General features: G+C 52.8%; 1 protein-coding gene across 1 annotated transcript in view; it reads right to left on the bottom strand.

Annotated features, from left to right (window-relative positions):
- LOC119394579 (collagen alpha-1(II) chain) overlaps positions 1-14,300 on the bottom strand; it is a gene marked incomplete in the record, with an annotated part of 1,710,759 nt that overhangs the window by 1,081,683 nt on the left and 614,776 nt on the right. Inside the window, 1 exon segment of the mRNA XM_049415838.1 lies at positions 13,691-13,744. Coding sequence (XP_049271795.1) covers positions 13,691-13,744 — 54 coding nt within the window.

The following is a 14,300-nucleotide window of genomic DNA, read 5'->3' as shown; positions in this document are numbered from 1 at the left end:
GATAGATAGATAGATACGTAGATAGAAACCGCCAAAGTGCCTGAGGTTCGCTAAGAAATGCTTCGCATTTAAAAGGCCCTCTACATCAATGCTTACGGCGTCGCAATAATCAGGGTTGTCATCACGCAGGACCTGCACGATCATTTCCGAGTTTGCGATAATGTATGAAGAGACGATATGCAAGTCTGCAAAAAACCAGACACACAATGCTGCCACGTGTCGCCCAACTTACCACTCTTCTGAAAATCTTCAGTTCGAGTGGGATGAGGGATTTGAACCTGCGACCCCTCGCTCAGTGCCGCAATGCCTTTACCCGCTCGGCCACCACGCACACATCTCTAGCCTGCTAACGGCGACCTATTAGATGCGAAGCAGCTCATGGCGGGGGCTTTGTCCATCCCTCGCGTGGGGCGTCCACACCCCCACTGCGCATGCGCGTCCCCTTCCCCTCTCTTTCCTCTCCTACGCTCCCCCCTCTCGCGCGCGTCATTCTCTCCTGCGCAACGCCGCGATGAGCGCCAGCGCATGCGCGTCACCTCCCCCCTCTTTCTCCTCTCCTAGGCTCCCCCCTCTCGCGCGCCTCATTCTCTCCTGCGACGAGTAGGTAGCAGCGACGCCTCTCGAGTCTTGACGTGGCGCGAACGGCCGATGACCGCCTCTGCTTCTGTGGCTCTAGACGCGGGGCGCTCGTGTTCTCCTTCCCTCGCTGAAGAATCCCATGACGACACCAATGGCATGGACTGCAGAGAGGCAGACGCACATGATCTTGCGACATTGCGACATTGCCTCGGACGCCGGCAGTTCCACGCAGCGGGAGCTAGATGTAGTCTGGAAATCAGTGCCGATTCTGCGCCAGCGTAAGGCACCCCGCTGCTTCGCATCCACATATGGTTCGCTTTAGCAGGAAATGTTGTAATTTTAGATGTGAAGCAGCTTTTGCTTGGGGCTGTGTCCATCCATTGGCGACCGTCCGCTTTCCACCACCAAGCATAGCCATCTGGAACATATTGTCATGTGGTCGTGACGTCGACAAAGACCGCAGGCGACGTGTCCAAGGTGAAACTCTTCATTTGGCGAACTTCTGGCCAAGAAACGGAAAGTTAACTTACAGCAATACACACGGTATGCACTGATAGCGGCGAACAGAGCGTCGGCCGTCGATTAACTGACAAGCTGTGAAGCGCGTCGGAATTTATACATGTGCCATCGAATATTACTGCGTTACCGCTGGTTGTGGCGCAAGCTCTAGAATAAGCTCGAGTGTTCGCCTATTGCGCGCAATCTTAACAAAACGATCTGCGATAATCGTGAAGATTCTCGAACAATGAGGTGCGGTTTTAGCTGAGCGTTGATGACAGTTTTTATGGGCGAAAACTGAATACAGCAAAAGTGATAATAAGAAACGCACGTGGCAAGGCCCCCCCCCCCCGGTGAAAAAGCATCGTGCCGTTGCTCAAAACAGAACACGGCGGGGGGGGGGGGTGGCCAATCCACGCAACCATAAAAACAACAATAAAGCAAGAAAGTATAATAAAGATTAAGCACAAGCAAGACAGTAAAATAATTAAAGCATAAGTACAGTCCTCAGATTCACTAACGCGCGTAATACGGCTTGTGGCGCACGACAAGGACAACTTCTGGTCGCGCACGGCGCCTCGGAGAGTTCGTAATGCCGTCAGGGACTATCTCGTAGTTGAGTTTATGTACCACGTACAGTTGTACAGTAAGCGGCAGGGACAGGGGAAAAAGCTGCATAAAAACAGCTTGACAAAGCCCCACATCCCCAGTCGAGTGCGCCGAGGTGTCGAAGTACCCTGCATGGTCCGAAGTATCGTCGAAGAAGTTTATAAGTCCCCGTCGGCGTATTGGCGTCCATACCAATAGACGGTCACTGGGTTGGTATTCTATGTGGCGTCGTCGATGTATTGTAGCGGCGGCTGTCAGTCGCCTGCTGGTTCTTGATCCGTAGGCGGGCGAGCTGTCGTGCTTCTTCGGCGCGCTGTAGGCATGTGGTCACGTCGAAATTTTCCTCGTTGGTCACGTTTGGTAACATGGCGTCGAGCGTCGATGCCAGGCTCCGTCCGTAGACCAACTTGTATGGTGTCATCTGCGTCGTTTCTTGTACGGTTGTGTTGTACGCGAAGGTCACGTACGGAAGGATGGCGTCCCACGTCTTGTGTTCGACGTTGACGTACATGGCCAGCATGCCAGCCGTGGCCTTATTTAAACTTAACAAGGTGTGGGTTCGAGCTAGTTGGTACTCCGTGATCAACACTTTTTGCGCAAAATTTTCTCAGACAACGGACGAAGCACACCCGTCCGTGTCTGCTTCGTCCGTTGTCTGAGAAAATTTTGCGCAAAAAGTGTTGAACTTATTTAAACGCTCGGTCAGGCCGTTGGTCTGTGGGTGGTACGCGGTTGTCCGGCGGTGGCTTGTGTGGCTGTATTCCAAGATTGCCTGTGTTAGGTCAGCCGTAAACGCCGTACCTCTGTCGATGATGAGAATCTCTGGGGCGCCGTGTCGCAGGACGATGATCTCAACGAAGAACTTGGAAGCGAGTGAATGCGAGCCAGTTGGCAAGGATCCATGGTCAAAAACAGCGCGAAGGCGAGGCGGACAAGAAAGAACAGTGCTAGTCCTGTGCTCTTTCTTGTGCCCGTTGCCTTCGCGCTCTTTTTAACCATGGAAGAACTTGGCTACGTCAGCGGCACTGCCTTTGGGAAGGGCTTTCGTTTCGGCGTAGCGGGTGAGGTAGTCGGTAGCCACGACGACACATTTATTTCCGCAAGGCCGCGTTGGGAATGGCCCAGGAGATCAATTCCAATCTGCTGGAATGATCGCCGAGGAGGCTTGATCGGTGGAAGGAAGCCTGCTGGTCTTGTGGGCGGTGTCTTCAGTCGCTGATAGTCTCGGCACGTCTTTGCGTAGCGATTGACGTCGGGGGCAAGGCGCGGCCAGTAGTACTTTTCCTGTACTCGTGCGAGCGTGTGGGAGACGAGCCGACGGCCCAGACGTCGGGTCATCGTGCAGAGCATGCAGAATTGCTGGTCGCAGTCCCGAAGGTACGACGATAAGGTAGTTGGCTCGGGCCGGAGAGAAGTTCTTCTTTACGAGGACGTTGTTTTTCAAGAAAAAGTATGCAAATCTTCGCCTGAATACTTTTGGGACAAGGGTGGTCCTGGCCTCCAGGTATTTCACTAGACCCTTCAGTTCCGGGTGGGCTCTCTGTCGTTCAGCAAAATCATCGGCACTTATGGCTCCCAAGAAGCTGTCATCATCCTGATCGTCGGGCATTTGTGGGTCGGCGGGGGCACGAGACAAGCAGTCAGCGCCGGGGTGTTTCCTTCCGGACTTGCACACGATGGTAACGTTGAATTCTTGAATCTTAGGCTCCACCGTGCGAGGCGACCTGAGGGGTCCTTCGAGTTAGCTAGCCAACACAAGGCGTGATGGTCGCTCACAACTTTGAAGGGCCTGCCGTAGAGGTAGGCGCGAAACTTTGACGTAGACCAGATGATGCCGAGGCACTCCTTTTCTATTGCGCAATAGTTGGCCTCTGCCTTAGACAGTGACCGGCTAGCATAATTGATAACCCTTTCCAGTCCCTCCTGTAACCGACGCTGGGCCTAAGCCATGCTATAGGAACAGACGAACCGAGACACGAGAGACCACGCGACGCTGCGGCACCTGGAGCGTCTCATATGCAAGTGCCGGTTTATTATTAGAGCACTCGGAAGGGGACGCAGCCCAAGGTTGCCAGACAACTATGTAATGTCCGCTGCACCTCCCTTTCTTGGCGAAGATGCATTGGTCAACACTGCATCTCGAAGATCTGCTTGAACTGCTTGTCGTAAGACAGGAACTTCGTTGGACGACGTGTTCTCATAGATCTCCGAAGAGGCTGTGTGTCGGAAGCGCTTTCTGCCGGGGTGGTTGGCTCTACTGGGTGAGTCACCGGAGCAGATGAACCAGCACTGTCATTGTAATCCTGGTCAGGCGTTTGAGGCACTTCCGAATTACAGGGTAGCTGCACATATCTTGTCATCCCATCATCGCGTAGGCTGCTAAAACTAAAGACTTCCGACGTGGGGCGAAGATGCTGTCTATTTCGCCTGTATTCCTTACGGTCTTCAGTGAGTACTCTGTAGGAACGAGGTGCAACCTGGTCGAGCACCGTTGCTTTTCGTGACCATCCCTTCTCATCCCTCAGGCGAACGATGTCACCTGGCTGAAGGCTTGAAAGCGTTCCCTTTGGTTCATCGCGTTGAGGGCGCTTTGTGACCTTTCGGCTGCGAAGTGGATTAAAGTCGGGAAGACCAGACCTGAGGCGGCGATTCATTAGCAGTTCACCAGGGTAGCTACCGCATTCTAGAGGACTTGTGCGATAATTCAGAAGGCCTTGATAAAAGTCACCTCATGAATGGTGGGTCTTCTTTAGGATATGTTTCACCACTTGCACGCCTTTTTCCGCGAGTCCATTTGAACGAGGAAAGCGAGGACTCGACGTGATATGCTTGAAGTCACATGACGCTGCGAAGCGGGCAAACTGTGGCCCATTGTCGCTGAGAACTTCCAGTGGTAGTCCATGCCTAGCAAAAATGGACGACATTTTGCGTATAACTTCTTGTGCTGATGTACTCTGTAGCTCTTCAACCTCTGGATAATTGGAGTACGCGTCGTAGAGCACCAGGTACGTTTTACCTCCATATTGACATAGATCTGCTCCAAAGCGAATTCATGGAGAATGGGGGATTTCTCTCATCAAGAGCGATTCCTCACGTTGAGCATATGCATTGATCTTGCAAGTCTCACATCTGCTGATCATGTTCTTTATGTTATGAGTCATTCCTGGCCAGAACATCAAAAGCCTCGCCTTCGCAAGCGATTTGTTTATGCCTAAGTGGCCTTCATGCAGGCGACTCAGCATTTCTGTTCGTAATGACCATGGTATGACCACTTTGGCTCCCTTGAATAACAGCTTTCCAATGACCGACAATTCTGAGCGGTACGCTTTGTACGGACCCGTAAGCGGTTGTTCATGCTCAGATTGAATTACTTGGATCACATCTGAGAGAATTGGATCTTTTGCTGTCTCTTCGACCAGTCTCGCGCTGGTTTTATCACTGACCAGACTGGACCGGACCGATACTGCATGTGCCTCCACATCGCTATCTTCGTCCTCTGTTACATTGCTATAGGGAGTTGGAGCCCTGGATAGCGTGTCTGGCAGGACTAGAAGTTTACCCGGAACATAGGCAAACTGGTATTCATATCTCATCAGTCGGAGGAACAGGCGTTGTAGTCGAGGAGGCATGTCGCCAATACATTTTCTTGATATCGAAATCAACGGCTGATGATCCGTTTCTGTGAGCACCTTTCGGCCATATATAAATTCGTGGAACTTTTCACAGCCGTAGACAACGCCTAACGCCTCCTTTTCGATTTGTGAGTATCGTTTTTCGCATTCTGTGAGGCGTCTGGAGCTATATGCTACTGGTCGCCAATCTAAATCATGCCTCTGGAAGAATGCTGCGCCAAGCCCGAATCCTGAGGCGTCAGTAGAGACTTTACATTCTCTTTTGGGATCGTACACTGCAAACACAGGTGAGCTAGTTATAGCCTCCTTTATGGCTTCTAACTCTTTTGTATGCTCGGGTCCCCATGCGAAGTCTCTATCGTGCTTTAACAGTTCACGGAGAAGAGTAGTCCTGTCTGAGAGATGTGGCACGTATTTTCCGAAATACGTAACCATGCCTAGGACGCGCTGAAGCTCTTGCTTTGTACTTGGCTCAGGCATTTGCAAGACGCTGCTGATGAGTTCGGGCGATGGCTGTATGCCTTTCTCACTGATCTTATCGCCCAGAAAAATGATTTCTTTCATGCCCATTTCACACTTTTCAGCGTTTAACGTGACACCATGTTTTTGAGCCGCGTACAGGGCAGCCTTCAAACGCTCTTCATGCTCTTTTTCATTCGAGCCCCATAGGAGCACATCATCGACATATACTCTGACACCCGAGAGGCCATCAAATACTTGCGACATGGCCTTTTGGTACACCTCTGGTGCAGACGCTAAACCGAATGATATGCGAAGAAATCTTAGACGCCCGAATGGCGTGCTGAATGTACAAATGCGAGAGCTCTCTTCATCTAACGGAATCTGATAGAAACCAGAGTTGGCGTCTAATCTTGAGAAGATACGCGCGCCTGTCAGCTCGGCTTCAATTTCTTCCCGCTTCGGCATTTCAAAGTGCTCACGCTTGAGGCATTCATTAATGTTCCGTGGATCCATACAAATTCTCAGAGCGCCAGTTTTTTTCCGAACTATAACCAAGAGACTCACCCATACAGTTGGTTCATCAACCCGTGCGATGATGCCTGCGACGCTCATACGCTGCAACTCATCCTTTAGTGGTTGCTTGAGGAGGTGGGGTACTCGACGCGGGTGTTGAATACCTGGACGCGTTCCTTGTCGAAGCACGATCTTATACGGCGTTCGAACGCATCCCAAGCCGCGAAACAAGTTCGGGTAGTCTTTCATGACGCGTTCCCGAAGCGTTGCCTGTCCCGGTCCAACATGAGACAGCACTGCCGATACCTCCGCGGTGCGACGCACGAGGTCAAAGTCCTCAGACGCAGCAAGTCCGAGTAGGGCACATCTTTTTAACACCACAAAAAATTTCAGGCTCACAGTCTTGCCTTGGTAAGTAACTGGCATCACTACTGTTCTAAGATGCTTGATGGCTTGACCGCTGTAACTGCGTAGCGTTGCCTTGCTCTCCTGTAGCTCGTACTTGTGGCGTCCGAAATTCTTGAGCCAGCGCACAGGAATTAAGCTTACCTGTGATCCTGTGTCTACTTTGAGCTTCAGTTTGCTGTTTTCCACGGTTGCGTTTATAATCCATTCCGAGCTCTTGCTGGCACAAACTTGCAAGATTTCATACTGCGCGTTCGACGAGTTGCTGCGCGTCTCCTCCACATCGTCGACCATTTTCTTCGTTCTGCAGGCCGCTGCAAAATGATTCTTCCGGCCACACTTTCTGCATCGTTGACCGTACGCCGGGCATTTTTTCGGTTCATGCCACCTCTTGCACTTGTAGCAGGCTCTTTTTTGGTTCGGCGTCTTGTCCTTGCTTGACACTTTTTCTTTGCTGATGGCTTCAACAGCTTTTGTTTCCGGAGATTGCCACACTCTTTTCTGATTTGCTGCTATTTCTGTGTATTGTGCTGCTTTAATGGCACTTTCCAGCGATAGCGAGTCTTCTCTGAGTAGGCGCTCTCGAAGCTGGTCGTCAGCTGTTCCGAACACAATTTGATCCCGTATCATAGATTCCCGCAAAGATCCGAACTTGCAACTCTGTGCAAGGTCTCTCAAGAAGCTTTGAAAAGGTTCGCCATCCGCCTGGACACGCTTCCGAAACAAGTACCGTTCGAAAGTCTCATTCGTGCGAGGCTGACAGTAGCTTTCAAACTTTTGAAGAAGCGTGTCATAGCTCTCCTTTTCTGTCGTCGTGCAATCAAAGGTGTCGAATACTTCGATAGCTTCTGGCCCTGCGACATGGAGTAGCAACGCCGCTTTCTGCTTCTGACTGCGTTCCTTCTCGCTTTCCGTGGCTTCGAGGTAGAGTTGAAAACGCTGACGAAACTTACGCCAGTTTTCAGCGATGTTCCCGGAAAATACGAGATGGTCCGGCGGGCGTAGTCTTTGCATGGCTTGAAGACGCGTTTAGACCGTGCACTTCTGACACCATGTAACCGACGCTGGGCCTAAGCCATGCTATAGGAACAGACGAACCGAGACACGAGAGACCACGCGACGCTGCGGCACCGGGAGCGTCTCATATGCAACTGCCGGTTTATTATTAGAGCACTCGGAAGGGGACGCAGCCCAAGGTTGCCAGACAACTACGTAATGTCCGCTGCACCTCCGTCCGCTGCACAAGGACGGCGCTGAGTCCTACGCTGCTTGCATCGGTGTGAATTCGTCGAAACGCGTATTCGTCGAAACGCGCAAATATCGGAGACGTCTGCAGGCGTCGTTTCAGTTCATGAAACGCTTAGACTTGCTCTGTTTGCCACCTGAATTCGACATCGCTCATTGTGAGCTGCGTTGTGGCTCGGCGATCCGTAAAAAGTCTGCCAAAGCCTCTGTTATAGGCGCACAAGCCGAGAAATCGGCGCATGGCCTCCTTGTTGGTGGGTGGCGGGAAAGCGGAAATGACAGCTGTTTTCTGCGGCTCTGGGCGCACTCCAGTCTTGCTGATCACGTGACAGAAAAACACAATAGCTCCTCGTACGCAAAGCGGCACTTTCCTGGCTTCAGGGTGAGCCCGGAGTTATTGATTGCTTGAAGTACGGCTTCAAGGCACTGGCGGTGTTCGTCGCAGTTCGTGGAAAGCACAACGACGTCGTTCAAGTAAACAAAGCAAGTTTTTCACTTGAAGCCACCTAATACTGTATTCATGACTCGTTGGAAAGTCGCAGGTGCCGAGCAAAGATCGAAGGGCATGACCTTGAACTCGAAGAGGCCGTCCGGTGTTATGAAGGCGGTCTTTTCTCGGTCTCTCTCGTCGAATTCGATTTGCCAGTTGCCGGTGTCGAGGTTCATCGAAGAAAAGTACTTCGCGTTGTGGAGTTGATCTAGGGCGCCGTCATACTTGGGAGACGGTACACGTCCTTTTTCATGATTTTATTCGGGCGACGATAATCGACGCAGAAACGTAGGGTCCCATCATTCCTCTTCACTAACACCACGGGTGACGCCCACAGACTCTTTGAAGGCTGGATGATATCGTCGCATAGCATTTCGTCGACTTGTTTCTTTATAGCCTCGCGTTCTCACGTCGAAACTCGGTACGGGCTCTGACGAATTGGTCGGGCACTTTCTACTGTTATAATGCAATGTTTAGCGACTCGAGTCTGTCGAATTCTTGACGACGACGAGAAGCAGGCCTTGTACTGCAGGAGCAGGGTTTTGAGCTGGTCTTGCTTGACCTTCGGAAGGCTCGGGTTGACGTCAAAATCTGGTACGGGACCTCGATTCGCCGAAGCAGGTTCGGCAGCATCGTAGAGAGCGAAAGCATTCCTGGCGGCCGCACATTCGTCGATGTACGGGACCATCGTACCAATGTTGAGGTGCCTATATTCGTGGCTGATGTTTGTCAGCACTTTACCGTCACGCAGCTCGGCTATACCTCTTACGACGCAAATTTGACGCGGTTCAGGAGTAGGTGCTGATCGCCCTCGATGGCGCCTTCAAGGTTCGCAGGTGTTTCGGTGCCGACGGAAATAATGACGCTGGAGCGCGGCGGAACGATCACCTGCTCTTCTATCCCAATCAATGCATGGTTCCCTGGCGTCGCGTGGGGCGGAAGCGCTTTGTCTGAGGTTAGTGTTATGGACTCAGACCTCAGGTCGGTGCCGTGGTCACTTAGGAAGTCCATTCCAAGTATCACATCCCTGGAACAGTCTTGCAGGATTGCAAAGCTCGCAGGATAAGTCCGGTTATTGATGGTGACTCTCGCCGTGCAGACGCCAGTCGGCGTTGTCAGGAGGCCTCCAGCTGTCTGGATTTCGGGTCCACTCAAGCGACTCTGATATACTCCAGCGTAACGTCGAAGAGCGCTCGCGCGCGCGTTACGGCAACGTTGCGTCAGCAAAAAACAGCCCTCTATAGTCCGGCGTCAGCTGACCGCCGACGCGGCCGACGGCTGCTGGCGCGTTCGGGCGTCGCTCGGCTCCGAATAGATCCTGCTGAATTTCGCGCCGGACGCGCCGGACTCGCATGTAGAGGAACCTGCTTTGCGGGCTGTTTCGTCGGTTTCAGACAGCTGGCGCGGCGCGTTCTTCGCTTTACTGCGCACGCGTTCCTCTAGATACGATCGCGCCGGCGCTTTAGAACCGGCTCGACTGTAGTGGAGACTGATTTGCACCTGGCGTAGCGTAGCCGGCGCGACGTGACGAAACGCAACGTCCGCGCGCGCGCTCGCGTCGGAAGTCGGAGTATAACAGAGCCCTAACTTTCTTCAGCTTGGTGGCGAATGGCTCACTGACGACGGAATAGTCAACCCCAGTGTCAACGAGAGCGGTGACGTTGTGGCCGTCGATGAGAACGTCGAGGTCGCTAGTTCGTCGTCTTGCGTTGCGGTTGGGTCGCGGCGTCGGGTCACGGCTGCGTCGGTTTGTTCCACTGCTTCCATGATGCGTCGTCGGGTCTTCTTCGGTCCGCGAGGTTTCGTCGGCAGGGCTTCGTCTGCTTCATATCGTGTTCTGCAAGTCTCGTCGCGTTGTCATCGTGGGCGGCCATGGAGGATCTTCGGCATTTCGTCGTACAGCAACCGCACTTCCATCGGTTGCTGCCCTTAGTTTCCCGGATACGGGCTAGGCGACCGGCTCCAGTTTGGGCCAATGTACTGCCGGCGGTTCGGTGACATGTAGCGGCCGGACGACGGCGAGCGCGAAGGTCGTCGTTTTTGCCACTGTGTTCCGGTGAGGTAGTCGTCGATGTCGTGAGGCCATGTCGCCTGGCTGCGGGCGCGGCGCGTTGACGGCGAATCCGCGTAGCCCCATCTCTCGGTACTGGCAGCGGCGGTACGTGTCGCCGGCCTCCCCGCAGTGGTAGCAGAGCGGGCGGTTGTCAGGGGCGCGCCCAACGGCGGTCTTCCATTGCGGCGGTGTGGCGTCTTGGCGTGGGCGTGGAAGAGGAGCATGACGGCGGGCTGCAGCAGCATAGCTCATAGCTTGCGGCTGCGGCTCTGCTAGCTGAGGCGCGCCCAGTGACTGATGGATCTCCTGGCGCACGACGTCGGCGATGGAATCTACTTGAGGTTGCGGTGAAGGTAGAATTTTTCGCAGCTCCTCTTGCATGACTGCTTGGATCGTTTCACGCCAGTCGGCGGATCCTAGTGCTTGAACGTCGGCGTAGCTTGTGGCTAAGAAGCTGCGGTTGTATTGCCGCGTTCGCAGCTCAAGGGTTCTCTGCATTGTTGAAGCCTCGGCGAGGAATTCGGCGACCGTCGTGGGCGGGTGGTGGACAAGTCGCGCGAACAGTTCTTGTTTACCACCCCGCATAAGCAGGCGAACTTTTTTGTCTTTGGGCATCACAGCGTCGGCTTGGCGGAAAAGTCGAGTCATCTCTTCCGGGAAGATGGCGACGTTTTCTTTTGGTAGCTGCACCAGGGTCTCCAGCAAGGAAGCGGGCCTTTCCTTGCGGACAATGCTTGCGAACGTGTGCAGGAATGCGCTGCGGAATAGGTCCCAGGTTTGAAGTGAGGACTCCCGATTCTCAAACTATGTTCTTGCCGCGTCTTCCAGGTTGATGTAGACGTGGCGCAGCTTGTCTTCGGTGTTCCAATTGTTAAGACGGCGACACGGTCGTACGTTTCAATCCAGGTTTCCGGGTCCTCGAATGATGAACCGCGCAACGTTGGCGGCTCCCTGGGTCGCCGGAGCAGAATCGGTGCAGGCGGCACAGTGGCTGTAATCATCGCTGTTGCCTTCGACGCCGTGGCTCTTGGCTTGTCCGGTAGGAGTCCAAATTGATGGGTAAGTCCTTTTAGTCTGCGGCTGGCTCTACTGTCGCTTATGGTGGCGGTGCCTTCGCGACGTGGGCTGAGTTCACGGCCTGACGGGGGCATCCGGCACATGAAAGAAGCAGCACATCCACCGGAGGTCTCGTGGTCGTGACGTCGAAGAAGACCGCAGGCGACGTGTCCTAAGATGAAACTTTTGATTTGGCCGAACTTGTAGCAGAGAAACGGAAAGTTAACTTACAGCAATACACACAGTATGCACTGATAGCGGCGGACAGAGCGTCGGCCGTCGATCAACTGACAAGAGGTCAAGTGCGTTGGCATTTATACATGTGCCGTCGAATATCCCAGCGTTATCGCTGATTGTCGCGCAAGCTGTAGAATAAGCTCGAGTGTTCGCGTCTTGCGCGCAATCTTAAGAAAACGATCTACAATAATCGCAAAGATTATCGAGCAATGAGGCGCGGTTTGCGCTGAGCGTTGCTGACAGTCTGTGTGGGCGAAAACTGAATACAGCAAAAGTGATAATAAGAAAGGCACATGGCAATATTGAGCGCGCGCTCGCGCCAAGAAGTCTTCTTTCTCTTGTTCTTTGACCGCCTTGATGATGATACGTGCAGAGCACTTTAGGGGCCCGGGCTGCCGTATGCTGTCCTAGCGTGGCGTAACGCAGGCAAAACCATTTGTGCTGGCACACGGTAGCGCGTTCGGGCCTGTGTAAGGGGCTGGACAAGACGCTGTGGCCTCTACCCTTACACTCTCTCAGCAATCACGTGATGGCTTCGGGGAACGAGACTCTGCAGACGCGCGATCCACCCATGTGGCATGCTCCAACAAGAGTTCCGGACGAGTAACAGCAACTACAGTGAATTCATGGTGTGCTGCTCTTGCGAGGACACGTTAACATCGAGCAAGGTGCCCGTGATGAACGGAACTTTAAGTCGACCCATGCGCTTTTTCGCATCCCCACATGGTTCCCTTTAGTGGGAGATGGTGTAATATTTTTACATACATCATTTAGCATTGGTAGTACGTACATCTCGGAGGCCCTTCAGTAGCTGGACAGAAAGCTCGCGAGGTGGCGCAAAGTGCCAAAGGGCACGCTTTCCGTGTTTCATTGCGCCGCACGCATGAATATAGGAGCCAACGCGCATCCGCAGTTTGGCTTCCCTTGCGGCACGGTTGAGGTGTCGACAGAGAAGCGAAGCTAGGCTAGCGATTGTGAAGGCGATACGAACACGGTGCGATTACGCTATCGCGTTCCACTCTTGAAAGGGAAGCTCAAGCGTGCTCCAAGCTTTTCTACTCAATTTCGTTAGTGAGTGAATGAATAAGCTTTATTTAAAGTCCGGGAGAGGCGGGGGGAAGAGGGGATTAACCCATGTCCCATCCCACTCTCCGTCGATGATGATGGCGTCAGGTGACAGCTTAAAGACCTTGGATCAGGGCGGCATCCTCGGCTTGCCGGACGGCCCAAAGTTGGTCGGTCAGCTTGTCACTGGTGAGTGCCGCCTCCCAGCGGCAGCGACCCCGACGCAGCCGATCTGCAGGAGTGACCACAGCCTGGGCGGCGGTCGGCCCCTGCCCTCGCGCGGTGGTAGCAGTTCGTGCCTGCCTAGCATGCGTCGCGAAGCTAGCGGCGGCAGCGACATTAGCTCTCCCGGCACATTTCCAAAGCATGTTCCGCAGTGTGGCTCCTTCCCCGCACGCTTTACACGCGTCCGTCGGGTATAAGCTCGGATAACATATGCGTAGGATCGCCGGACTGGGGTAAGTGTCTGTTTGTAGTAATCTCCAAGTTACCAAGTAAAAAAACGCACAGCACAAAATCGATAGCCAACATGGTATATACCGCCCGAACAGCAGAATGTGGCATTCAACGACTGTGACTATGTTGAGCCCATGCATGTTGCAGTTCTAGCGTCGAGAACAGCACTTCCGCTGAATAGGAATGTCATTGGCCGGTCGCAGTAGAAGAAACATTGTGCTCACAGTGTCATATGCACTGCGCACGTAGAATCAGCGGAGCGAGCACTTGCGTATTATTTTTCTTAAAGCAACAAACATGTTGCACAAATGGCTAGACTTCATGAACCAGAGCGCAACTGCTGTTCTGACACCTTTTTCGTTACATTTAGATAGCAGTTCTTTTACTCACCCTATGGCCTTTGACACCTGGGAGTCCGGGCATACCAGGAAGTCCTCTTTCACCCTGCATATGTGCGTGGATATATACGTGAGCAGGTACGCAACGTTCGTGTTAGTGCAAACAATCAGAAACGCCGAATAATGTCAGTGGCAAATTTTATACAATGCGTTTCCAAATTCATTCTGCATTTATACCTTTCCTCACCTCTGCGTAAGCGCGAACACGCGTCCTCCCCGATTAATGAAGAGATAACATCGAATAACGCTGTTAATTTTTATAGACATACACACTTCCCACTGAACCTTCTTTGAGAAGAGCTTCTTGCAGGATGAATTGGTTCAAGTCTACGATGGCGTTTCACAAGGGCGGTAATTCGGGCTTGTTCCTTGTCCGCGATAGTAGAAAAAAGATGGTTGATCCCTCCGTCAGGGGACTCGGAATAACGCGAATGTAAAGCGTGCCCTTACAGAAGTAACTGACCGTTTACTGTACAAAGATATAAGAGGGTATGCACAATGTATATTGATGTCTGGCAGCTATAGCACGGTTTAACGTGGATGCACCCACTTTGATGATTGCTAGTACATTCCATCTCGACGACTAACTTCCATGTTAAATG

Source organism: Rhipicephalus sanguineus, chromosome 5, assembly GCF_013339695.2.
Source record: "Rhipicephalus sanguineus isolate Rsan-2018 chromosome 5, BIME_Rsan_1.4, whole genome shotgun sequence".
Lineage (NCBI taxonomy): Eukaryota > Metazoa > Arthropoda > Arachnida > Ixodida > Ixodidae > Rhipicephalus > Rhipicephalus sanguineus.
Note: the sequence above shows the minus strand (reverse complement) of the source record. Positions and strands in the feature narration are given on the sequence as shown.